The 27,221-nt window shown below is 54.1% G+C and overlaps 1 protein-coding gene across 1 annotated transcript in view; it reads right to left on the minus strand.

The window, feature by feature from the left end:
- SCN5A (sodium voltage-gated channel alpha subunit 5) overlaps positions 1–23,034 on the minus strand; it is a 105,352-nt gene extending 82,318 nt beyond the window's left edge. The window contains exons 1-3 of the mRNA XM_007110492.3: positions 22,931–23,034; positions 6,978–7,303; positions 4,375–4,493 (exon numbers count right to left, since the gene is read on the minus strand). Coding sequence (XP_007110554.2) covers positions 4,375–4,493; positions 6,978–7,250 — 392 coding nt within the window. The 5' untranslated portion in view covers positions 7,251–7,303; positions 22,931–23,034. The remainder of the gene's footprint in view (positions 1–4,374; positions 4,494–6,977; positions 7,304–22,930) is intronic.
- Positions 23,035–27,221: the final 4,187 nt, after the last annotated feature.

The raw sequence follows: 27,221 nt of genomic DNA on the forward strand, positions 1-27,221 counted from the left end.
ACTCTCATCAGAGTGGAGAAAAGGTCACTTGGCAGACAGCAGCAGTGCAGACAGGTCACCTTGGACCAGAAGACTTGGCGGGACACAGACAGAGGTGAATCAAGGTCTACATCAAGACTTAGGGAAGAACCAGAGTAGACAGCCCTTCTGAGCCCTGCTAGCCAGGGCCTGGGTCACACAGTGGGAAAAGACAAGTGCTCCCTGAATGAATTTTCGCTTTTCCAGACACAGCAATGGAGGGTGAGGTGCACAGACTCTGGTCTCTGCCACTTGACTGCTCAAAACCCTGCCTGGCTCTCCTATCCTTGAGGACAGCCCTTCCATTATTCTCAGTCTTTCCTGTGTATGTGATCTTTTCCTACCTAGACTGAGCCTTTAGTCCATGTGACTCCGCCCAAGCATCCCTGGGTCCCCCATGGAGCCACGCACACAGCCAATACCAGAGAGATAAGTCAAGTATACTCCTGGCCAGGGCACACCTGTTTGCACCGCCTGGTGGTTTCAGGCCGATGACTGAGCTGGTTTCATGTGTGGGCAGAGGCAAAGGCCAGCTCTCTGGGGCTGAGCTCAGCTGAACATCTTCAATCCTGCCGTGTCATTGTCCCCAAACACCCACTCCCAGCCTCATAATTAAAATGCCAGCAAGGACTGCCAGCCTGGGTTGTGGGGAAAGCCTGAAACTGGGGCTGCCTGTCTTCAGATCCTAAGGAGTCAAAAAACTCCCAAAGAGAAGGGAATTAATGGTCGGGGTATTTTCATATATTTGTGCTATTAAATTAACACACACACAGACACACACACAGACACACACACACAAACATGTGGTTTGATTGCCCATTTGAATCTTCTAGGGGAATGTGGGAGGATTTTGTGAACAGATCCTATGCACCCAAGAAGGCAAAATGCTGCTTGCCATGAACGTGCAGCCTCTCTGAATGTGACCGCAGTGGAATTTGGCGTTCTGTTGGTTTCTTTTATTTAATCCTGGCAGGAACACATTCTGCAGGATTATAACAAAAATACTTCAGAAAAAAAAAATTCTACATGCCCATATTTACTTTTTAGGCAACTTCCCAGGGACGCGCTGCAAGCGTGGAGCCCAGAGCAAAGCTGAACTGAGTTATCGCACAATCACCAGCACGTCCCTGGGAATGCCTGGATTGCTGCAAGTGAGCGGGATTTCTTTCTGGAGAGCAGGGACTGCATTCCCGCCCCCTCGTAAGTTAGTCTTTGCCCCTACTGCCCTGTCCAAAGGGCCTGGCACAGAACTTTGCACACTGGGGACTGAGATGTTTGAATGGCTATAGAAATGTAAGCCAACAATCAGTTTCGGTTTTGCAACATGAAGAAATTCTAGATATCTATGGCACAACAATGTGCCTATAGTTAATATGACCATACTGGACACTTAAAAATGATTAAGATGGTCAATTTTATGTTACATGTTAGCTACCACAATAAAAAAAATGTAAATGGAGAGAAAGCTCATAATTCAAAACCTGAAATCTGTGGGCATTAGAAATGCATGGTGACTGCCAATGGGCATGGGGTTTCTTTTGGGGGTGATAAAAATGTTTTGGAATTAGAAAGTGGTGATGGTTGCACAACCTTATGAATATACTAAAGTCCACTGAATGGTATACTTTAAATGGTAAATTTTTTTTTTTTTTTTTTTTTTTTTTTTTGTGGTATGCAGGCCTCCCTCTGCTGTGGCCTCTCCCGTTGCGGAGGACAGGCTCCGGACGCGCAGGCTCAGCGGCCACGGCTCACGGGCCCAGCCGCTCCGCGGCATGTGGGATCCTCCCAGACCGGGGCGCGAACCCGGTTCCCCCGCATCGGCAGGCGGACGCGCAACCGCTGCGCCACCAGGGAAGCCCTAAATGGTAAATTTTATGGTATGCGAACTGTATCTTGATTGAGAAAAAGAGAAATGCATGAAGAGCTTGTAGATTTCTAGGCCTCACTGGTGATTCTGGTCTGGAAGGGGCTAGGAATCTGCATTTTTAACAAACTTCCCAGGTGCCACTGGCAGACTGACATTTGGAAATGACTGCCTTAGAGCAGTGTGTGCAGAAATCATGGAGACCTTCCTAAAATGCAGGTTTTGGGCCCAAGTTTCAGCAATTCCTATAAGATCCCTGTGATACTGCTGCTGCTGGTTGGTGTACCACACTTTGATGGCAAGACTCAAGGACACAGAGGGGCTGCTCCCAAACCCCACAATCCAGGCCCCTCTTCTCCCTCAGTGCCCCCCAAGCCCGCTAAGGGGCGCTATTGGAGGCCGGCAGTGCGCTCCCATCCCCAGGCAGTGGAGCGTCAAGGCAGCTGCTCAGAGCCCAGCACAGGGCCTCCCAGATGCTGAGCCACTTCCCTGGGGCAGCTGCCCTGTGAGACAAGGTCCACCTCAGTGACCTCAGGGCCGGTCCTGCCGGGCAGAACCAGCCCCTCACAGCCTCAGTGCCACCACTCAGTGGACCCTCTGGCCAGGCTGGGGACTGCATTGCCCCTACCGCCTCCCTGGCCTCAGCTGCCCCATGGCCCAGCTTTGCAGGAAACCTGGGGCTGCAGCTGCATCCCTAGGGGCTGCGGTGGCTGCCAAACAGAGCTGGGTTGGTTAGATACCTGGAGGAGAAGCCCCAGGTGGGAGCCAGAGCATGCTTTCAGGGATGCCACGCCCTTGGAGTGAGGCCAGAGACAGGCCCAGAGCAAGAAGAAGGCTGGCCTTTCCTCCCGCTGCACTACTCTCACCAGGCTATGCCCACATGCTGGCAGAAATAACAACTCCTCATGTGGTTGTCTAATCACTCTGAGGGGACTGTAAAATTCCCAAGGGGGCAAGGACAGGGTCTTATTCAGCTTGACACCCCCAGGGTGCCGGGCAAAGTGCCTGGCACATACAGGGAGCTTGGGAACAGTTGCAGAATGGCTCAGAATTAAATCCAGCACCACCCTTGCCTGATAAAGTAGGATGCAGCTGTGAATGGTAGGCTGCCCCTGAATATAGTCTCTCCCCACAGTGTCTGCCCACCCTAGAGACCACCCTATTGAGGCCACAGCCATGGCCTGCATGGGCTGGGAGCAGGGGGTGGTCCCTGGACATACATGTGTTTCAGGATCTCCATGAGAAAGGCAGGAGCCTGTTGGAGGGGGCTGGAGAGCATCTGCATGCAGAAAACAAACGGGGCCCTGAGGCCCTCTGACTGGTCCCTGGGTTTGGGATCAGGCACCGGGGCACAGGTGGGCAGACAGTGGAGCCAGGAAGGAGCACCCCTCATCCATGCCTGGACAGGAAATGGCCCCCGAGCAGTCAGCATCTGTCTCTGTTACTCAGCCCCCCACTGAGCAGCTGTTTTCCTGAAGCCTCCTGCCCTGACCAGAGGTTAATGGGTGAGACCTTCGCCTTCGCCTCAGAAAAGGTCCATCCGGAGGGGGAACTGAGGGGGACCTTGGGGAGCTCTCGGGCCAACCCGCCAACCCAACAACTAATCACACCACTGAGCCCAGCATCATTGATTCCATTAACAGGCAAGTGGGCTGCAGCTAAAGCAAAGCTGCCCAGGCCCTCACGGTGAAACACAGATGCCTCTGATTCCACAGCCAGACACCTGCCCCCACGCCCTGAGAGGCTCCATGTGTAGGGCCCCTTTTCTGAAGTCCAGAGAACAGCCGTTTCCCTGTCCCATGCTCGGCCCGAATGGGGTCCTCCTAGGGTCCAAAGACCAGTACCTGTCCCTTACCACACTGCAGCCGTCCCACAGCTCTCCTCTGCAGCCTGAAGATTTTTTAGGTTGTGGTTTATATAACTTAACGCTAACCAGAGTTCTTTGAGATACTCGGAAACTGCAAACATTTTGACAACACCTAATCAAAAAGCAAGCGATGCCTCCCTTGAAAGAGGCCCACATGTGAATAAACCAGAGGCCTCTTTACTGGGAAGCATTTTTTCCTTGGCTGAGCCCCGGTGACCTGCTTGAGGTCCCAGCTGGTAGGCGGGGAGGTGCAGGCCCAGGGGGTGCAGTGGGAGGGGACATGTTAGAGCCAAGACCAGAACCAGGGGACACTGATCGGCCTCATTTCTTCTGGGATCCTCAGTAGCTGAGCTTCTAGGATGTTTCTCTCCTGAAGGATCAGAGCCGAATCTCCCAAACTTTCATGTGTCCACGATCCCCTGGGATCTTGTTAAAATGCAGATGCAGATTCGGGGTGGGGTCCGAGAGACTGATGTCCAACCGCTCCCAGGTGACAACTGTGTGCTCATCTGAGGACCGACCGGGAATCAGCACCACCCTCAGCCCTAAACGCCCCATCCACCACCCGCCCCCCTCCCCCGCCCTGTTTGGGGCCCACACAGCGGGGACGGACTGCCAAGGATATGAATGAACGAGGATCTTCACGGCCGCTCTCCGGATGGGGTGGAAGGGGCTGAGGACATACAAGGCGTTGGTGGCACTGAACCGGAAGATGGTCTTGCCTTTGTTCAGGACGATGAAGGTCTGTGGACGGAGAGCTGCTTTAGGTCGGGTGGCAGCCCCTAGGCCCTTATGGAGAGAGGCTTTTGGGGGGCAGCTGTTGGCTCAGAGCCCTAGAACTCTGGAGAAAGGGTAGGGTGAGAGGAAGAGGAGAGGGCCTGAGGGAGAGGTTGGGGGTAGGGGCAGTCGGCACATTTGGCAGGTGAGTGGACCCTTGCTGGGTCACCCACGGCTGGGGTGGGATGAGATCAAGTTTAAGTGATTGTCAGGTTGGGTGGATTTAGTTTCGTTTGAAAATTACAGTCCCAGCCAGAAGAGGCCTTTCATGATCCTAGCCGAGCTGTTATCATAGCGGAGGCCAGGACCCAGCTGATGCCCCCTCCTTCCCCTCTCCCTTCTGACCCCTCTGTGCTTCCCCACGAGGCCCAATGAGGAGTGAGGGTCTGATAAGGGAGCTGGGTCAGCAGGGAGGACTAATGGGTGAGAGTAGGAATGAGGAAAATGCAGAGCCCAGCCCAGGAGAGAAGCTTTCCCAGGGACCATGTCTCCTGGAGTCCAGACAGATGGCAGTCCCACCTGACCCCAGAGGACACGACCTAGTGTCTTCCTCAGGAGATCATGTGCAGCCCAGGGTAAACCCGCTCCCTGCGCTTCCAGAAGATTCTATCTACACAGCTCAACGGGGCATGGGAGTGGACAATGGGTGCTGGAGGCTGAGCCACAAGCACATTGAGTGGGCATTTGAGCCAGATGCCGCCCTTGAGGACAGAAGTCCATTCCCCCTGCCCAGGCTCAGCGGGCGCAGCTGAGGTGGCATAGCCTGGGGCTGTGCTTCTCCAAGGGCTGAGCTGTTGAGATAAGGTTCTATTTACTCGGGGCTGGGGAGACAAGTTGACCAGATAGATGAGGACTGAAAGTTCTGCTGTGGTGCCTGCATCACCCGGTGGGGCTGCAGGCAGTGTGACCGGGGGTCAGCAAGGAGAGACGGGAGGTTAGAGACCAGAATCCTACCTGGGGCCACCACTCAAGTGTCCCCGATCACAGGGACAGGAGAGTGTCCCTGACTCCTCCCAGGCTCAACTGCCACCAGCCCCGCAAAGCCTAGCCCAGCCCTGGCCTACTCTCAGCTGGGTCCCCGTGCCATGACTCCTGCCTGTCCCAGCTAACTTCAACCCCATCGCCGCTTCGATGCACCACTCAAACCTTGACTCGTCCCCAGCTGCGGCCTGACCAAGAAGGACCTAGGCCCACCCAACCTGACTAATCCCAATGTCTAGTCTAACTCTGACCCCAACCGTGGCCCCAGGCCCCCACCTTAACCCAGCTTGAGTCACCCAAACTCGGGGGGGCATCGAGACCAGGTTCAAGGTCTGTTCTCCCACCTGTGCATATAGCCTGGGTGGGCTTTCCTTCCACCTACCCACTCACATGTGCCTGCACACATGGAGACAATCGGCACCTCTCCCACCCTCAGACTCCTGGTCTCCTGAATGCAGTCTCAAGGCACAGTGACACACAACTCAGATGCCCGGTGACACTGACACGCAACACTCATACCTGCCAGGTGCCCACATTCACTTCCTCAGCGCTTCCTCAGCCCTGCGCCAACTGCAGTGATGTGGGCAGGAACCATCCTCCTTGGCACCCAGCCTTCTGGGGAAAGCCTCCCCCAAATTCAAACCCACCTTATTCCGGCAGTGAGGCCCGAAGTGTGGGCAGCTGGGGTGGGCACCAGGCCTCCACAAGAGCCCTGTGTGCCCATGGTCTGGCTGGGTGCAGGGCTGAGCACACGGTCCTGAGAGGTGAGGCCAGGGCAGGGGACCCAGATGGGGGAATTGACCTCCTGGGTAGAAATCCACGCCTAAGGAAGCCTGGGTTACCCTGCCCTAGTGGACAAAAGCCCCTTCCTCTCCCTACACTCAGGAGGGACAATGGCAGAACCACCCTTCCCTACCCCTCTCAGATTTTCCACTGGCCATCATGGTCCCATCACCAGCCCACAAGGCCCAGGATGCTGCTGCCGTGGCCCCAGGCCTGAGCTGTCATTACACAGCCAGTGCCTAGCAAATTCCGTGGGGCGGGGGATGGGGGCTACATGCTGTCTCTGGTTAGGAGAGGGATCACATGCTGTGCTCTGGGGCCCAAATTGGACTCAGGGCCCGACTCCAATTCACACATACCACGGGACCGGGAGGAGTCCTCCAGGGGTGAGAATCTAACCACAGATGATTCCCAAAGTAGATACTCCACAAGGAGGCAAGATTTCAAGTGTGGCTGCCTGCTCTTTCTTTCATAGCACCAAACCATCTCAGGCTGCATAATTCTGGCCTTTTATTCTGGAACTCTAACATTAAGGTGATGGGAATATAGATCACTAATGATTCACTCTCCCAAGGCCCAGGGAAGCCAACCCCAAACAGAGCCCCATATGGAGGCAAGGGCCTCTCGCTGTCTGCTGCGTTGACAGGGATGCTGCAGGGAGGTGGGGTGGGGGTGGGCAGCAGTCACCTTTTGGGTGCTATAGAAGGGGTCCAGGTCCTCCAAGGGCTCCCCAATGAGCTCTCGGGGTGGGTTGCCATAGAGATCCGGCAGCTTTTTGGAGGCCTGCAGGTCCAGCTGGGGCTGGGGAGCCTCCTCCTCGGGCAGCCTGTCTCGGCTCTCCTGCGAGGCGGCCGAACCTCGGGCCTGCTTCTCCACCATGCGCTTCTCGATGGCCGCCAGAGACTCCCGGGTGAACCTGCGGAAGCTGCTGGTGCCCCGAGGTAACAGGAAGTCTGCCATCTTCTCATCCTGCTTCTGGGGCACAGGCTGTCCTCACGCTGCCTGCAGGGAAGCTGAAAGACACAGACATGGGGCTGATGCTGCGCCCACGGCCAGGGGACAGGGTGGCCAGACCTGGGGGGAGTGGCTGGGCTGGTGGAGGGAAGGACCAGCATCTTGGCAAAGATGCTCCCCACCTCTCCACAGGCACACTTGGTGGATGCCGGACTGGGCAAACCCAGAGCCCTCCAGGCTGCAGGGAATGCATGGGGACCTGCAGGAGGGTCACTCCTCCCTTTCCCATCCCAATGAGCACGTTTGAATGCAAGTAGGCATGAGTGACTGGGTCACCAGGGACCCTTCATTCTACCCCACTCGATACAAAAGGGCACACTCACACCTGTTGGTTCCTTAACCAAGCCCACTTTGAGACACTTCTCACAACTGATGCCGACACACCCTAGGCTGAGGGGGACACTCCATGGGGCAGGGAGAGGGCCTGTCACCTTTTTATTTCAGATCTCTGGCCAGGCTTGTCCTGAACAAATGAAGGATGGAATGAATGACGAATACGTAGATGAGGGGCAAGGGCGGTAGAAGGTACCCACTGCTGCCCTTCCTCTCAGCTTGTCTCCTCTACAGGAAACCCTGGGACCCTAGGAGGGTGATCAGAGCCCTCCTGGGCCAACATCCCAACCCTGGGCTTCTTTTCCCGGCAGATCCTCGGCCTGAGTGGTGGGACCAGAGGGTGGGGGACAGTCTGTCTGGTCTTCCCACAGCACCACGCACCTGCATGGGGGAGGGTGCCCAGACTTCACCTGGGGCACGGAGGTTCCAACATCTGGCCACTGAGGGGGTATCTGGATCTGCTCACTGAGGCCCCGGCAAGTCCTGCAGGCTTTTGGAAACAGCTGGGTAACAACTTGGCAGCTGCCATCCAGATGTTGGCACCGCAGAGCTGTGTACACAGCTGCCACAGAGCCCCCCAAGAGGATCTCAAAGAAATCCCCAGAGTGAGGCATCCTTCCAGAGATGGGAAATGCTGACGGAGCATCCCAGACTCCTCATGCCTCCACTCACTCCCCTCGTCCTGAGTCTGAACAAACCAGGGCCCATCTCGAGTAATAGCAGAACCAGAAAATGGTGACCGCGCTTCCGCTAGGATGTCCAGCCAGCAGCCGCATGTGACGCCAAACAGGGAGAATGTGGCCCCCGGTGGCCTCAGATGATCCAGGACCTGGTATGAACAGGCTCTGACTCTGACACAGAGGCCGGAGAAAGTGTACCCGACTGCCCCACCAAAACAGGATGTGGTCGGCGTAGCTCCTGACTGGGACACCACTGCCACAGGGAGGGGGAGGCCGTGTTACTAATTACCACATCAAACCCGGGGAGGGCCGGGCACCTGTTGGAGATCTCTGCCAGGACAGAATCCCTTTCCGTCAAAGACCAGCTCTGCCTTGATCTGACTCTTGGGACACAAGTCACCAATGACCCCAATGAGCGGCTGCCACCCTGACCCCTGCACACACCCCGCCAAGGGCCCAGGCTCCAATCACCGTGAAGTAGGCACCTGGCCAGGTAACAGGTAAACAGTGAGCAAACACAACACAGCCAGGTCTCAAAAGGGCGCCTCTGGTCCGCAGGGAGATGCAGCACGGAATGTGTGAAGGGAAGCCAGAGGAGAGAGGTTCCGGGACAGACACTGTCAGAACCACCCCATCCTTCAGCCTCTTGTTCTTCTGGTTCACTCCAGTAAAGTTAAAGGAACACCTTTGTTGAAAACAGCAGGTGAAGGAGTAGGTCCCTATTTAATAAAAGCCTGTCCCTGTCTACCTCCATCTTTGCGTGAACAAAGAGAGGCGTCTGTAATACTCGTCACCAAACGTGAATGGTGACGTTTTTTCCTCGGCTGGTGGAAGTTTAGGTAATTTTAAACTTTCTTCTTCGTGCTTTTCTTTAGTTTTAAATTATTTATGATGATCTTATATTATTTTTTCAAAAACAATAAAGTCATTATTCTTTTTATTAAAAAGCAAAAAACAAGGCAGCCTGGATGACAGCAGCCCCTTCCTTGCAGGGCAACCCTCTCCACTGTGAGCAATCACTAGTCCTGTAAATCAGGAAGCCTCCTCTTTTACTTGGAATTATTTCCTAAAAATAGTGTTCTCTGTCTCACTGTATCCATCTGTGTCCACATGCCTGCAAGGGTTCTGGAGACACGTGGACACCCATGGACCTAGGGTCCCTGGTACATAGCGGCGTGTGTGGGAGTGGTGGGGGGCGTGTGTGTGTATGTGTGTGGTGTGTATGTGTGTGTGCACGCAAGCTTGCACCTGCATATACATCTGCTCTGGTAAAGGTGCTTTTAAAATTTATATTGAAGTCAACTGTTCATACAGATTGGTGCCCAAATCCTAAATGTACACACAGGTGGATGAATTTCCACAAACTGAACTCACCCAGTCACTAGCACCCAGGTCAAGAAATAGATACTTTCCAGTCCCTCTGACTGGGGTTCCCCTCTAGTCAGCAACTGGATAATCACTCTTCCGACTGCTAACAGTCAGGAGACTAGCTTTGTTTGTCTCTGCAGCTCAGAGGAACCTAACAGACCTCTTGGAGTGATGGGGAAAAAATTCGGGGGGAATTGCATCTTATTCTCATTAACCTCTACTTGCAATTTAACATTTCCTTCCATTATGAATGTAGGCAGCAAGATGGAAGTGTTAGCGATACCTGTGGCCAATAGAAATGCAGCTATTTCCCTGTTCCATTATAGGGGCTGCAGTATCTCAAATATCATTAATGCCACGGCTACTTCAAAATTACAACACTTATTAGATATTATTATTTAATATAGTAATAACGAAGCCCCAATGACAGGGCCCTGGGTCCTCGGAAGGGTCTTGCCCCAGCTGGCCTCCAGCAAGGCACCAGAACCCCTGGGACTTGGCACTTTGTGAAACCAGATTCCAGATGAAGTCCCCTGCTCCCCAGCAGCCAGGCAGCTTCAGGTTCCAAAGTAAACCTGCCAAGAGCGTCCTTTGTCTCTGGGTCCCCACAGGTGGCTCACTGTGGGTGGGTGGGATCCGTTTTCTCCCTTGTTCTCCTGCTGCCTGCACCTGGCCCTGGCCCTGCCCTTCCTTCAGCAGCTCAGGGCCCACGCCCTGTTGAGGCTGAGACTGGCTGAGCCCTGGCTGCAAGCTTTCCGGTGATGCCAGGGTAAGGAGAGATCGGAGGAGATTTGAGGACACTCCAGGCTCAGGCCCAGCCATACCCCTCAGGCCTGGGAGGGCAAGCCCCCAGCTTTGCAGGGAGGACCCACTTCTGGCTGGGGAAGTACAAGAGCCTCTATCTCACACAGCTCCATCATGTAGGGGAGCCTGGACGAGATTTGATTCAAAGATCACACAAAGATCATACTCTTCTAGATGCCGGCACCCCATGACTCTCACCCTCACGCAGGACAGCCTCTCCACCTGCACCAGCTTCTCCACCAGCAACAGTCTCTCCACCTGTAGCAGCTTCTCCACCTGCACCAGCTTCTCCACCTTCACCAGCTTCTCCATCTGTACCAGCCCTACACCTGCTCCCCAGGCTGGGACAGCTTCTTCCAGATGATCCCTCTTCTTGGGCCAGTTTCCCCTGTCCTATCCGTGTCCCTTGAGCTCTAGGGACCCCCTACTCCATCTTACCTCAAGTTCATCAGCTTCTCTTACTGGGTGCCTCTCTCCCTCACCTGAGAGTTCCTGGGAGCAAACTGTGAACCCTCCTTTTCAAACTGGCTCCTCCTGACACCGTTTCCTCTGACACTGGCCACAATTCCCCAGCTCCACCAAACATCAGGCCTCCATCCCCAAGGCCACGGCCCTGGGATGGGCCTCCTGGCCCCAGCTGGGACCAGTCTGATCCCATTGCCACCGGCCTCCTCCCTCTTTCCCTCCACCCACCATGTGCAGCTCCCACCACTCCCTAGTTCAGACATTGCCAAACACTGTCCATGCCCTGTGCAACGGCAGAGCCACCTCATGCTCCCCTCACTATGCCACCCCCTCCAGGACGCCCTCTCTGATCGCCCACCCACACTGACCTCCCTCCTCCGGGTCAGGAGGCTGAGCCCCACATCCAGCCAGCCCTGGATCTCTTCCTGGCCTCGGCTGCTCTCTGACACTTGTTAGCGTGGGTCTGGTCTCCCCAAACATCTTGGAAACCTCATCTTAGGGAAAGGCTGGGTCCCCCCTCCTCTGAGTCACTGGCCTGTAGGTGTGGGAATTCACATCAGGGCGGAGATGCTGTGGAGGGAGAACATGGACTGTTCACACCAGAAACTGGACTGCCCTAGACTGTCTCATCTTTTTGTCTCCTCCTGATGCACAGGGCACACAGCTGGTGCTCAGTCAATGGTGGTTACAATGTCGTGACACGGGACACGACAGCCCGGCAGCCTGCAGTGCAGCCATGCAGTGCTGGGGTGGAGGAGGGATGCGCAGGACTTCCCTGGTTTTAGCACTAAAATTCCTGCATCCCAGATGCCCTTCAGTCCTGGACAAACCAGGCCAGTTGGCCGTCCCTGGGGTGAGGAGGGACCAGACTCCAGCCTAACCCCTCCTTGCAGCCCCTTCCTGCCCACTCCCCTCCGGGCTCCTGAAGGCAGTTCCTGAGTCACGTCTGGCATTCTGCTCGCCTTGGAATCAGAGCCTCTGGAACACAACAGGCAAAGAATATTCTTTGCCATGTAAATTTATTCAAAGAGCTCTGTGGAAGTGATTCCCTGGCTTCCTAGAAAATCTCTGCCGGCTTCCTCTGCTCTGGGCACCTCCTTCCCGCCCTGCAGTCCAGGTGACCTCGTGCTGGAGCACCCACCACCCTGGGCACTAGTGCCACCTGTGCCCTTCCACTGCCCCTCAGTCCTGAGGGCTCAGGGAGAGGGTGTGGGTGGCCCTGAAGCAGGGGCTCACTCCCCACAGGTGTGAGGAGTATCAGGAGCCACTTCATTTCTCCCTTGAGGAGAACCTGTTGAAACTAATCAACACCTCAACCCATAGACTCATTTTAATGACTCAGTGAACATTTATTCAGCACCCACTGTGTACACGGCCCTACAAATGACTTCTTAGAATACTTTTCTTCCCTAGGTGATGGGTCCCAAATCAACAGGTGTGATGACAAGAAAGGGGGAAAAGTCATCAGCAAAAAGAGTATGGTAGCCTTTAAGGAAATTTCTACTCGGTCTTGTTGAGATTGGCAATGAGGAAATGCCCTGGGCCAGAGAACCCAGCCCTGTGACCGGGTCTGCTCACCCCTCTATCTCTGGAAGACTTCTTAGTCCTACACGGGATAGGGGCATGGTTAGGGCTATGGCTTGGAAGCAAGACTGCCTGTGTGAACCTGGGTCCTGGCCACTTGTATGTTCTTGGGCAAGTTAACTGATGGTTCTCTACCTCAGTTTTCCCATAGGTAAAACGGGGTTAATATTAGTACCTATTTCACAGGGCTGTTCTGAGGCATAAGTGTATTAATACTTGCACATGCTCGGCACACAGAAAGTGTTCAATGAGTGTCATTTGCTATAATCATTGTGGCTATTGTTGCCATTCTTTTCCTCCTAAGAAATCCAGCTCAGAAGACCCTTCTCTGAAAATCCTTCTCGCTGCACACACCAATCGTCCCCGCCTGGCTGGCCCTTCCCGTCTCTGCGTTCCTGGCACACTGCGTTCCTATACTGGCTTCATCACAGGGTAGAGTAATTTGCTTCCACATCTGCCTCTCCCTCTGGCTGTGTCCTGAGCTCCCAAAGCGCAGTCTGGCCTCAGAGAGGTGCCCATAAGGGCCTGGTGAATGAAGGAATGAACGCATGAATGAATGAGTGCCAGATTAACCTTCCTACTGCCCAGCCACTAACCCACACTGTGACTTTGGGACAACGTTATTACCACTCTCCCTCCCCCGCTTCTGGACCTCAGTTTCCTCACCCATGAGCTGGGGTGGGTCATCCCAGCAGCATCACTCGCTCATTATGTGCCTGGAACTGCGCTTATTCCATCCTTATAACAATCCTAGGAAGAGGGGATGTTATTATACCCATTGTACAGATGGGAAATCTGATGCTTCAGTCTGTCTGAAGCCAGGCCTTAAGCCTAACCACTGCATGACTTTGCCTCCCACCTCTGAGGACATGGAGAGCAGGGAGGAAGGGTCAGGGCTATCTGTGGCCTGCCCACCCGGGCTGAGTATGTCTGTGATCCTCGCTCCAAAGCTAAGAGCTGGCCCATCAGCCTCCTCTGAGGCTGGTCTTCCCTCTTGGCAGCCTGTGTGGCCAGATGGTCCCAGGGAGACCTGGCCAATTTCTGCCCTTGCCCGGAGTCAGCATTTTCTCTGACAGCGGTTTTCTCTCCAGCTCTCCACACCAGGTAGAGCTGCCCAGTCCCATAGGAAAGCCACTCTGCACCTGTGGCTAGCAAGCACCTGGCAGGTGGCTAGTGCCCATCCAGATGTGCTGTTGTTACATCCACACTGGTTTGGAAGGCTCAGCATGATAAAGAATGTCACCTATTTCATTATTAACTTTTAAATATCGATTAAAATTTAAACTGATCATATTTTGGATATATGTACTGGGTGAAATAAAATATATTAAAATTAATTTCACCTGTTTCTTTTTACTTTTTAAAATGCGGCTAGTAGAAAATTTTAAATTGCATATGTGACTTGCATTTGTAACTCAAATTATATCTCTATTGGATGGCACTGTCATAGAGTTCCAGCCTCGGGGCCCTAAACCCTGACAGAACTCCACCTGCTTTGGGGCTGGGCCTCAGGCTAGCCTGGGGGTGGGGGAGGGGAGGGAGCTGAAAACGGAGGGGAGGAGGGCTGGAAGGTGGGGATGGGTGGAAGGAGGGTTGGAGAGTGAGGATCCCACAGGTTGGGATGGTAGGGGGTGGGGGGAAGGGGAGGGGTCGACAGTGTGTTTCAGGCCATCCCTCCTGCCCAGGCAATTATATGCACAGTCCTGGCTCTCCCGGGGTAACCGCTTGGACAAAGGCTCAGCGGGGGTGCCAGCTGGTGCTGTGGCCTGTGCATTCAGGTCCCTGCTCCCAGATCAAAGGCACATTGGCACGTCCCTGTGCGTGCAGGGCCTCAGCTAACCGGCTCCCTGCAGGCTCCTCTCATTTGAGGCTGCACAGGCATTAACCCTGTCCAGTCTGGACCCCAGTCCTAGGGAAGGGGGCGAGGCATCATGAAGGGGCTTTCCTTCTCTAGTTGCCATCCCAGCCCCCAGCAATCTGGGGAAGTCCTGAAGAATCATCCCCATCCCTCCCAGAGGTGAACATACCCACCCCAGAAGCCGAGGATGCCCTCATTTACATGCATTTGCATCTCATTTATTCCAACAGACAGGCTGAAGCCAAGGCTAATTCAGCTGACAATAAAACCTCACCCTCTTGCTCTGCTGAAGTGATTCCCCAGGCAGGGATGAAAAGGGGGTCCCTGAGACCAGGTCCCCTTCTGGACTGGGAGCTGATGGAAGAGCTGTATGGAGGGAGGGGCACTTTTGACCTGAGCCTTGAACTCAGCCCAAGCCTCCTTCCTGCCTTTTCATCCCCCTGCCCCATTTAAGGATGGGGACCTGGGGGCTGGGAAGAGCCAGTTCATCCCATCATCTCATCTGAGTGTTCAGTGGTGTTTTGGTGCCAGGCCAGGGGAAACACAAACTCCCCAGGTCATGTAGGGCCCCTTCCACCAGGCACACAGCACCCCCTTCCCCCAAGCCCGAGTCTTCCTCCGAAGGCCCTGAACCGCTCCATGACTAAGGGAGCTATAATGTGCTGAGCAGCTCTGAGCTGTCAGAGCTGCTGGGGCCCTGGGTCTCCTGGGTGGAGACCTGGATGATCTACTATTCGGGGACCACAGAGCCCAGAAGTTGAAGAGCTGGCTCAGTCAGCCTGGGGCACTTCTGCCCCAGACCCTGTAGAGCTATACCCACACAATATATACAATCGTACCAGAAAGGTATCCACTTGTGGCCCAGGAAACACCCTCCTGGAACAGAGGTGCCTCTGAGACAGCAATCAGCATCCCAAGTCTCTCTCCAGCCCAGTTCCTTCCAACTCACTTTCCCCATCTGGGCTGAAAAAAGATTCCGCAGTGGAACTGTTCAGACGCCACGGCAACCTAGGCATTTTGGGGGCACCTACTGTGTACACTGAAGGAGACAGAAATGCACCCAGAGAAACCTAGGAGCCCTATGCTACAGGGTCTTTTAGCCCCCAGAGGGATAAGCCAATCCACTAATCCACAAAGTCCACACGGCAGAAGTGTCCATGACACAGTATAGCCAAATGTGCAACCCTTGTGCCTTGATACTCTTTTAAATTGAGGTATAATACATATACAAGAAAATGCACAGATTTTAGGTGTACAGCTGGATGAGTTTTAATAAATGTATACACCTGTGTAACTACTACGCCAATTAAGATGGTTCCCCACTGTCCCTTTCCAGTCAACTTTTTTGACTTCTATCACCATAGATTAGTGTTGCCTGTTCTGGAACTTCTTATACATGGAATCACACCGTATGGGCTCTTGTGTGTCAGCTGTTCTTACTTAACATAATGCTTCTGAGAATTTTACTTTTCATTTGTCGGTGAGTGCCATTTAAGTTACTTGTGCAATACACTGGGAACACAAGTGAACCATCTGGGGACAAGTCCTTAATTCAATCATAAAACTCGAGGGCTGGAAGGGACCTGAAGTCCAGCAGTCTCCGGGGACAGTCGGCCCCAGGGGAGCCTTAGGGAGTTTTTTTCTCTCCTTCCCTCAGACATTTCCTGAAATGGAAGCTCAGCAATTACACACCTAATAAACACCCAGGCCCAGCAAGTGAGTGGGGGCTTTCCCTACGTTTCCAGTTTTGTTATCAACTAGCTGTCGCTTTATTTCACTGGCAGTCCGTGCTGCTTGTGACCCAGCACGGTGGCAGGGTCGGCGCCGCAAATGGCCGGCTGAGCTCCTGTGTCTTCTGCTCAAGTCTGGCCGTGGCGGGCAGGCCTCTGTCGCTCAGCCTCCCTGCACCCACACACCAGTAGGGTGTCCCCTGGGTGGGGCCCTGGGCCCAGCAGGGAATGGACCCAGGGCTGGGATTCTTCCCAGGAAAAGACCCAGAGGCAGGCAGCAGAGGGAGGGCACCTGGGCTCTGAGGGGCTCTTTGGACCGCTTCCGTGCTATCGGCCCAGGTCGATGAGGCTGGGACTTTGATGGCCAGGCAGGAGGTACTGATTGGGCTGGGCTGGTCCCTCCCATGGTCTGATCTCCCCCGCCCCTCATCTTAGATCCTCCCGGGCACCTCCCAGGCCAGCCCGGATGGAGGGATGCTAAGGTAGCCTGAGAACTGAGTTGGTACTTCAAGCCAGATTACCCTCCCTGCTCTGCTGTCTCTCTGAGAACTGCCTCTTGAGCCAGGTCCTTCCTTCACACAGGCCTTCAAGGAATCAATACCCGCCAGAAAGGTGTTTACCACCCTCCTGATGCCACGAGGAGCCTTCTACTGTTCAAGATCCATTCCCAGAAAGCACGGGGAATACCTGGGCAAGGCCTGGGTGGGGCAGGGAGTCACTGGCTCTGGGCTTAGTGCCACTTGCATGCCTGTGTGACCTTGAGCCTATGGGGTGACCAGTACCAGCCCTTGGCCTCTCAGGGCCGTAAGGAGGGGAGTGAAAGCCCTTGCAGATGATGACAGCGGGATCTCCAAGGGGGTGAGGCATCTTCTCGGGCCCACACAGACTCCGTGAGAGCAGCTTCGTCCTTACACTCAGCTAATACCTCTGTGGGGACGTGACTTTCCACTGTCTCCCTGGGAGATTTAATCAGAAGAAAAACTGAAGGGGAGAGAAAGAGAAAGAACTCCAGCCTCGGAGCATAAACATTCTTCCGAAAATAGGCCTGAAAACTTGATCTGATCCCTTTCACCTCTCCAAATGCTGTGCATCTTCCATGGCTGGGCTCCAATCCCACCTCCTCCAGGGAGCCTCCCCTGGCTGCTCTGGGCCACACTGACCTCCCACTGCAAAGGCTAAGCTTCCAATGCCAACCTCACATTTACTCCTGGGCAGCCCTCTCTCTGGCCAGTGGGGTAAACCTGGGAGGCTCTGACAGTCCTCTTCTGCTAGTAAACAGAGCGAGGAATGAACAAGAGATTGACAAACTGTCCCATCAGACTCTGGTTTCAACAATCACAATGAAATTTTCTGTTGGGCTTGGGGCACACTGGATACCCCTCCAGGAAACAGAGTTGGAGATAGGTGGACTATGGGCCTCCAAGCTCCCCAGCCCACGGCTGTGGTAACTCTGCAGGGATGGGATGAAGCAGGCCTGGCAAGGGAGGTGATACGAATTTCAGAGTCCGTGAATCAGATGGCTCCAATGCTCTGCCAGATGCAGTGGCTGCCCCCTAAAAGCCCGGTCCTGGATTTCCTCCACTATTTGAGGGCCCCAGGTCCCAGGAATTCACTTGGGGTCTCTATAAATAGCACCCATCACATATTGATCATCTTAAAAATACACAGGATGTTCCAGGACCAAAGAGAGGAGAAGTGTCTAAATATAGCGTCACCCTCAGGAACCGCTGGCAGCCCGAGGTGAGTGGTATAAGCCGTGCATAAGCAAAGGGGCAGTCTGAAGGGGCTAACGCCCGGTGGGGGGGGGGGGGATGGAATGGAGGCAAGGGACCTCTCTATCTCCACCCCAGTCCCTTTGCTCCAGCACAGCAGCCAACCCTGCTCAGGAGCTTGGCCCTGCCTCAGGGCCTTTGTACTGGCATTCCCCTCTTTACAAGACATTCTTGCCCCAGATCTCCTCAGGATTGCTTCTTTCTTGTTATTCAGGTCTCAGTTTAGTCTCCTCCTTCAAGATGCCTTCCATGACCAGTCAGTCTAGCGTCACTCCCATCTCTCCATCACATCGTCCTGTTTTATTTCCTTCATAGTACCGGTCACAATCTAAAATTATCTTCTGTATTTAACTGTTTCGTGGTACCCAGCCTGTCTTTCCCAACAGTATGTAAACTTCATGAGAGCAGTTATTGTATCTGAATTGTACAGCTTCTAGAATGTTCCATGACAGAGATTAGGTGCTGGATGTCCTGTCCAGGCTCTCTCCGACCACCTGAGGCTGAACTCAGCCTCAGACCTCTGTCGCAGGTCAGTCTGGGCTGGCAGAGGGCAGTGGGCATCAAATCCTGGGCTCACTTCGAAGCCTCACCACCCCTGTGACCCCCTCCCTGCATCGTCCAGCCTCTCTCCACAGGCTGCCCCCTGGCTTCACCTTCTCTTCTCTGTCTCCTTTGTGGATTTAGCCACAGGACTTTTAGCCCAGGCCCTCTACTCCTGGAAACCTGCTCTAGACGACCTCATCTTATCTTCAGACACTGGCTTTCTGGAACACTTTTCTCTCCTCAGAGCAAATCTCCCCCTCCTTCCTACTCCCTGCCCCCAGCAGGAATCACAGCTCCTGCCATCAAAATCACCCTCTCAGAGCTTCATAGGAAGAGTCATTTCACCCCAGGCCTTCCTGACCGGCCCACTGGACAAACCAGAGCAACTGAGACCCCACGGGCACACTTTCAACTCACAGACCTCTGGCCCTCCCTGTGAGGGAAAGCATCTTCCCCACAATCTCACGCACATGGACGCTCTGCACGGACGCACACGCCTGCAGTGTCCACTCCAGGCTCTTCCTGCAGCCCTCCCTCGACCCCACCCTGCCCCCAGCTCCCCTCTATCTCTCTATTCCCTCTTAAACCATCAAACTCTTTGAAAAAGCTGTCTACACATGCTCTCTCCACATCCTCACCTCCTGCTCACTCCTCAACCCACTCCAAACTGGATTCCATTCTCACCAATTCATTCATTCATTCATTCATTCATCAAAATCCATCTCTACCCAGCACCACGTTCTGTGGGTGCCAAGAGGAAAATTTCTGTTGTCAAGGTCACCAGCACTCTCATGGTTGCTCAGTCTAATGGACATTCTTTTTTAAATTATGCATTCTTTTTCATCTTCCCATGAACTTCTCAAAACGTATCTTCTTATCTCTCCCAGCACAAACAGGAGACTCCCGGGACACGCACCCTCCGTGCTTTCTGTGACACCTCCCACTGCTGGCTGTCCTCCTACCTCTCTGACTGCTCCTTCCCAGCCTCCCTTGCAGACTTCTCCAGCCTCAAGTGTTGGAGTGCCTCAGGGATCCAGACTGAACTCTTCTCTCCCACCCTCTTCTCCACATTAGTATCACCTGGGTGCTTTCAAGACTACTGATGCCTGGGCCTCACCTCAGAGTCAAATGAATTAGAATTTCTGGGGGTGGAGTCTGGGCATAGGTTGGTTTTGTTTAAAAAATCTTTCCCTGTGTGCCTGCAGCCTGTGCTCTGCAACAAGAGGAACCACAGCAATGACAAGCCCACGCACCGCAACAAAGAGTGGCCCCTGCTCTCCGCAACTAGAGAAAGCCCACGCGCAGCAACAAGGACCCAGCACAGCCAAAAATAAATAAATAAATAAATAAATAAATAAATAAATAAATAAATAAATAAATAAATAAATTTATTTTTTTAAAAAAGCTTTCCAAGTGATGCTAATATTGCCAGGGTTGAGAACCACTGGTCTGCATTCTCACTGGAAAATCTAATTCACTGCCATGGCTCCAACAACCAGCCTCTGCGGACGATTCCAAGTTCCTACCTCCAGCCCAGATCTCCTTCCTAGACCCTGGACCCTTCCCTCCAACTGAATGCTAGATAGCGGCATCTCCCTGGAAGCACTACACTTTCAGATCAGGACCCTGAAACATCCATCACCTTCTCCTCTGTTCTGCATCAAGCTTGCCAACCCAAACTCCACTTGCCCATCCCCCCCCATTCCCCACCGTGTGATACAGCAGCAGTGAATCTCACTTAGTGAGCAACCAATGCTGGGGATGGGAGAGTGCCATATCCCTTAACAGGGAAGGAAGTGGGAATATCACAGGTTGTATCACCTGTGGTCACCTGCCTGTCCCTCTCCTTCAACTGAAAAACTTTGGACGGCATCCATGGTCTGTCCTGGAGAGGTAGCACAATGCAAAGCACATATACTGACACCTGGGCTCAAACTGAAGTCCCGCTACTTAGTAGATGTGTGACAGTGAGCAAGTTACTTAACCTTTCTGGGCCTTCAGTTTCACCACCTGAAAATTGGTCATTATTATGGTGTCTGCCTCCAGGGTTGATTCAAGGATTCAGCGAGATGAGTCTTATAAAGTGCTTAGTGCCGTGCCTGGCTGGCAGAAAGCGCTCAGTGAATGTTAGCTATTTTTAGTACCATTACTGAGGATAAATTCCCAATTCCTGAGCGGAGCTCCAAGGGCCCCCGTGACTGTGACCTTGGCTTTAGCTTTTGCTCTTCTCTTCCTCACACCATGGGACCCAATGGGTCACTGAACGATTGTACTATTTCACATCTCTGTGCTTTTGTACGTGACAGTCCTGATGGCTAGACTGCAACTTCTCTACCTAGAAAACTCCTATTCATCCTTCAAAATCCAGCTGGAAAGTTATTTTTGTTAGATAGGTACCCTTGACTCTCCTGGCCAAAGGCAATCACTCCTCTTTTGAGTGGGCTGTGGGCACACAGTTCTATCGTTGTACACTTTTCCAATAAGCTTCCCAAGGGTCAGCAGGAACCAGTCTCCTATGAACAGAACAGAGACTGCCATTTACCACTGTCCCAGGCTGCCCCCAGGACTCCCTTCTCCTTGGATTCCCTGAGCACCAGCCTCTTGTTCTCCCCAACTCCCAGTTGTCTCTGGTACTTCCTACCACTCCTCCGAGCTCCATCTTCACGTTGAGTGAGTCAATCCTGGAAATTTTCCAGAGGGGCTTCAATCACCACTGAGTTGGGACCAAGCACCCCAAAGGCATAGCAGCTGCCTGTGCCACACTGGGCTGAATGCTAGTTCTTGGCACCTCAGGGCCACTTCCCTTTCTGCTCAGATTCTCTTTGATGAGTCCTAGGTCAATTTGGCTCTCAGAAAGTAGATCTCAAGGCATCTTCACCCTGAGTGGGGCCCCCAATCCACTGACTCTCTAGGTGACCTTGGATTAGTCCTTGACCCACTCTCAGCCTCAGCTTCCCCTCTGCCCCCGCACGATGTGGTGGTGATGATAGAGTTACTGAGGCTCATTTCAGCATGGGGCTGAACATTCTAGTGTAAAATCTGTGTTCCACACTCTGGCTGTTCCCTGACCCTCCCCTCCCCTCGCTCCTGTGACTGCAGCAGGGCTTGAGCTATCAGCCCGTGCCAGCCTCATTCCACCTTCCAGCTCCATTACCACCCACTCACATGCACCTGCCCAATTCTAACTGGGAGAGGCTGAGGGCAGCAGCAGGGGCCTGGCCTCCTGATGACCTGGGCCTCTGCGACTCAGGGTCCCTCTGGATCCTGAAGGGATGGTGGGACTCAGGGAGAGAGCGGATGTGCTGTGGCAGGCACGGTGGGGTCATGTGGAGTGCCTGTCTCCACGGGGCAGTCTAGCCTCCCAGTGGAGGTGCCTGCGTTCTCGGCAGGATGGGAGGAGACAGCTGGGGAAATGGAATGGCAGCCCAGAACCCCAAGAGGAGACTGATCCTGTCACCCACACTGGTCTCAAAGCACTAAGGAGAGAAGATCGACTCCTCGGCCATGGCTTCCTGATTCGGGGCTGTGCACTGGCCTCCAACAGGTGTTTGCAAAGCATGCCTAAGGCCAGGGCCTTGTGCCCAGCACCCCACCACCACCAGCACTCTCCACACCTCCATCCCCCACAAGGCTAGGCACCTCTACTTCCTTCCAGGGCACCACCAAAGACGATCAAAAAACAAGTAGAAAACGGCCTCCGACCTCCCGGGTCAGAGCTAGGAGGGCAAAGAACTCTCCCCATCCCAGAGCACAGATATCTCCCCTGTTGAGAGCACACGGAGATCTCTCCACTTCAGGGCTCATAGAGACCACATGTGTCCCTGTTAGGGCGTCAAGAGGGCACAGAGATCTCTCTACGGTCAGAGCGCGCAGAGATAGGGCACACAACATAGATCTCTCCCCCGTCAGGGTGCACATAGATCTGTCCCCGGTCAGGACTGGCAGAGATCTCACCCCAGAGAGGACACCCCCAGCGGACTGCTCCGCGGGGCCCAGAGAAAGGGGGGGGTGGCATAGCCCCTTCCTCCATTCCCAGTCCTGCTCGGTCAGTTCCCCCACTCTCTACGCGCCTAGTCGCTGTTCTGACCTTGGGGTCTCTGGCCTCGGGAATCCGTGTGCCAATCCCAGACCCTCCCCGAGCTTGCGCCAGGATCGGCCGGGAAGCCGGAGCCGCAGCTCCCCCTCCCCCGGCCCTCGACAGCGCACTGGGAAACCCGGAAGGAAAGGGAAGGGGAGGGGGCGTGCGCCGATTAGCAGACGCCCCCCGCTCCCGGGGATCCCCTCCAGCCAGGCTGCTCTGCGCCCCTTCTTCTCCCCTTCCCACCCTCGGGTGCAGAGATGGGGGAGGGAGCCTGCCTGCGGACCCGGGGCAGGGGAGGGGGCGCGCAGCGGTTGGAGGCTCCAACCCTCGGGGAGGAAAGTTGGGCGGCGGCAGGCAGAGGGGGTTCCGGCCGGGCCGGGGCTGCCGGGCGCGGGGGTGCTCGCTCACCTGCTGGTCCCCCGGCCGGGGACCCGGAATGGGCGGCTGCGGCTCGGCGCGAGCTCGGCTCGGCGCGGGGCTCCGGGCACTGGGCGCAGGCTCAGCGACCCCGGGGGCGCGATCCCCGCATCGCACGGGCGCCGCCGCCGTCGTCTCGGCTCCGCGGCTGGTCTCGGGCTCCTGGGCTCCGCGGGCGGCGCGGGCTCGAGCTGGGGGCGGGGTCGGGGGCGGGGCCCGCCTGGGTTCGGCCTGGGGCTTGGGGCCCCAGGCTGGCTCCGCCCCAGAGCAACGCGCCCCGGGCTCCCCACGTGGCGCTCCTACGGCTCAGAGGGTGAAGCCCTGGGCACCCGCCAGGGCGCACACCCCCGCGCTGACCCGGGGGCTCCCCGCCACGGAAAGCGGCCCACGCGGACACGGACAGACGCGCGCAGACCTGGCACACGCGGGGGTACACACACAGCGACCTGGCGACGCTTCGCCACAGTTAGCCGCCTACGGCCGACGCGGACAGGCACACACCCCGGCACACGCGGAGTACGCACACATCCTCACTGACTTGGGGACCTTACCCAAGCCACCCACCCCTGTGGACACAAACATACACTGACACTCGGAGACAACCGCTGTCACTGACACACACAGACTCCCACACGGGCACAAGCAGACACATCATTGACACACACCGACACTGAGGCAGTCATACTCTGACAAACTCAGGGACACCTGCATGACTCAGAGACACACATCCACTGACACACTGACACAGAGACACACACATAGAACCACAGTCTCCTAGAGACACACACACAGAGCACACAAGTCCGCACAATGGTAGACACTTATACTGACATATCGGCGCTGACAGAAACACACACCCAGACCAGAAACAACCAACAGACACAACCAACTAACACAGACACACCCACACTGAAACACATGTACTCACTTCACCCTGTTGAGCTACAGAAAACCTACACCTTGAGACACACACGGAGGCTACATGCTAACAATGAGATAGACTGTCTCTCACACATGGATGCAGAGACCCATACACTGACAAGCACAGTCGCTCACACACGCAGGCTGACCCACAGGGAGATGTACCCAGGAACACACATCCTTGTTTAAAAGAAACAGGCCACCAGGTTTTGCCCACAGGCCAGTAACAACATTGGAAGGGACCGGCTATTGCCTAGAGTCAACACAGGAGTACACACATAAACACACATACACACACACACAGCATTTGTCTTCTTCCCCAGCAGCCTTCTAATCTCTCCTGACACACTTTCAAGGCTCCTAAATCGTTCTCAGAGGGCACCCAGGTGCTGTGTTTGGGAGTTCAAAGGCTATGACCTGCCTCTCCAGTTTTGGGATCTTGGAGAGGTCACCAAGGGGCCATCCTCCGTTTGGAACTTGGGTGTGGGGCTCCTGGGGTCACTGGGTGCTTTAAGTATACACTGAGGAGTTACCGGTGCCTGCAGGAGGGGGCGGGTCAGCCAGCCCAGAGTGCGGGAATCAGTAAGAAAGCCAGTCTACAGAAAAGGTCCGGACACAGGACCCTTTCTGGCCCTCGGTCTGGTAGGGTGGCTGGCGACGGACAGATAAACCACGTTCTGGCCACCTGCTTCTAGCCCCATGGTGGGCCTCAGGTTGGCCAGCATCTCCCACTAGCGGCCAGAGAGGGAAGTGCAGACAATGTCAATTTTTCAGCCCGGTGTGGCACCATCTGAGCCCACCCCTCCTAGGTGGGAGGAGCGGGCAGCAGAACCCGGGTCCTCCCTGAGGTTTTCCACCAGGCTTCTGGGGCCCCAGAATGAAGATTCAAACTTGCAGACGAACATTGGGCCAAGCAGGAGACTGAGATAGAACGCAGACTGCTGGGGGTGGGCTTAGAGAGACCCCCTGCTTCATCTACATCTAGCAGAGGTGGGGTTCTCACATTCCTCCTTGGTGCTGGGCACTTGGATGTTGCCCGCAGGAGAGGCACGCACCCCGGATTTAAGCGAGGGGAGAGAAGCTCATGAGAAGGAGGAAATAGAGCTCTGATTCGGTTCTAATTCGGAGATTCAGCCAATGTATCTGGTGGCCCGAGAGTGGTGGCAGAGGGCAGGAGAGGTCAACGGTCCAGAGACAGGGCACCTCCTACAAGGAGCCCTTGCCAAGATCTTGGAGACTCCATTCTCTTCACCAGACCCCACTTAATTAAAGCAGAAACATGCACTCGGCAGTCAGAAAACAATCCAAGGTTTTTAAAACTCCTGTTGCTTTTATTCCACCCTTCCCCTTAGCTCAGGTTCAAAGTTGGGTTAAGCACTTTGTTGTTGTGCATCCATGCAGGATTCCCCTCTGGTATTACTTCCTTTTATTTCTGCTCCCTGCTACTACTGTCACCTACTCCCTCGCTGTCCTCTCTCTCCCCACACAGGCACCCATTCTTATAGCTAGGTCTTTAAATATGTACACATCTTTGTAAAATATGCAGCATTGTTGTTTGTGCCTATGGATTTTCTTATGTGTTTTTACTGCCCCAGGCTTTTCTTTTTATGTTTTACTTCTATTGAACCTACATATAGAAATGTGCACAAACCCGAAGTGCTCAGCGCGAGAGGTGGCGCTAGTTGAACCCATCCCTGTAACCAGCACACCGGTCAAGAAACTAAACAGTACCAGCACCCCAGGCATCACCTTCCTGCCCTCTTCCCGTTACCACCACTTTGTCCCCAGGGTTAACTACTATATTCACATCGAATTCCCTAGGTTAGTTTTGCCCACTTCTTACATTTATTTAAATAGCGTCATAGAGTACAGACTCTTGTATCTGATTCTTTTGATTAGCTTTGGGTTTGTGAGCTTCTTTCCTGCTGCTGCTTGTAGTCATATATATAGTTTGTTTGTTCTCATTGTATAGAATTCCACTGTGTGAATATCCCACACTTTATTTATCCACTCTTCGGCTGATGGGCGTTTGGTGGTTCTAGCTGGGGTTACTATGAATAGCACTGCTATGGACATTCTAGGGTGTGAATTTTGGTGACCATCTGTGTGCATTTCTGCCAGGTGCCTGCCTGGGAGTGGCATTGCTGGGCCATGGGAGGGAGTATGCTTGCTTTTAAGAGACACGGCCAAACAGTTTTCCAAAGTGGTTCTACCAACACACACTCTACCAGCAGTGAATGTAAGAGAATTCTGGTTCATCTGCATCCTCTAGCACTTGGTATTTTTATCTTTTTCATTTTAGCCACTTGAGTGGGTGTGAAGTGGTTTCATATTGTGGCTTTAATTGGCATTTCCCTGATGAGTAATGAAATGGAGCACTTTTTCACGGTTTATTGGCCATTTGTGTGTATGTGCTTTCCATTTATATAACTGTGCATTGTTCTAACTTTCATCCTTTTTCTTATGTTTCTCCCTCAACACTTTGCTTTTGAGCTCTATCCATGTTTTGGTGTGGGCAGCTAAATCTTTGCTTCTGATAGCTGCAGAGTGTTCTGTGTTATGCACCCACCGAATTTTATTTATCCATTCCCCTAGAGAGGGATGCTAGGTAGGATTGAAGATGGAAGAGTAGTAACTGGCTTGTGTTTCTGTTGGCTTCACTCTGCTGATGCCTGAGGTGGGGGTAGGTGAAGAAGCAAGCTGATTAGGGATTCAGAACCCATACGCACTCAGGACTAGGCATCTTAGAAGGTGGAGGTGCAAGTTGGGGCTAAAATCAGGAGGCGTGGTGGAAAGCTCACACAAAATCCCGTAGACCCAGAGACGTCGCCTCCCTACCTCCTAAGACAGAGGCTGGTCGTCCCCCATCCAGCCAACTAACTCTGGCTCTGGGAGGGGGCATCTGGCAGGAGTGAGGAGCTTTCCTGAGACTAAGGGGATCTAGTGAGATCCCTGCTTCCCTCTGCTAGGTGCCAGAACTCTGGCAAAGGATTGGGGAATTCCACATTGAGAAAATGACCAGCCCAAGAGAGAAGACCTCTGATCCTGGGCACCCACCCAATCTCCCCCACTGGAAGCCCTCCTGTCCGGGAGCTCTGCTCGCTCCACGTTCATTCCCATCTTATTTCTCCTTGCCTGTCTCTCCTATGAAGGCTGGACAAGCTAAGTATTTGCCTGTCCAATTTTCCCTGTACCCGGTGCTGGCCATGTGACTCTATAACGGCCTCGAGCCATAAGCAAAGCTTGGCTGGGGAAGGGTAGTTTCTGGGAAAGCATTTCCCCTCCTGATAAAAGAGGACAGGAGCACTGGAATGAGCTGTCTTCCCTCTTCCCCTTCCTCCTGCCTTGAACAAGGGCACAA

Source organism: Physeter macrocephalus, chromosome 18 (genome assembly GCF_002837175.3).
Source record: "Physeter macrocephalus isolate SW-GA chromosome 18, ASM283717v5, whole genome shotgun sequence".
NCBI classification, from domain to species: domain Eukaryota; kingdom Metazoa; phylum Chordata; class Mammalia; order Artiodactyla; family Physeteridae; genus Physeter; species Physeter macrocephalus.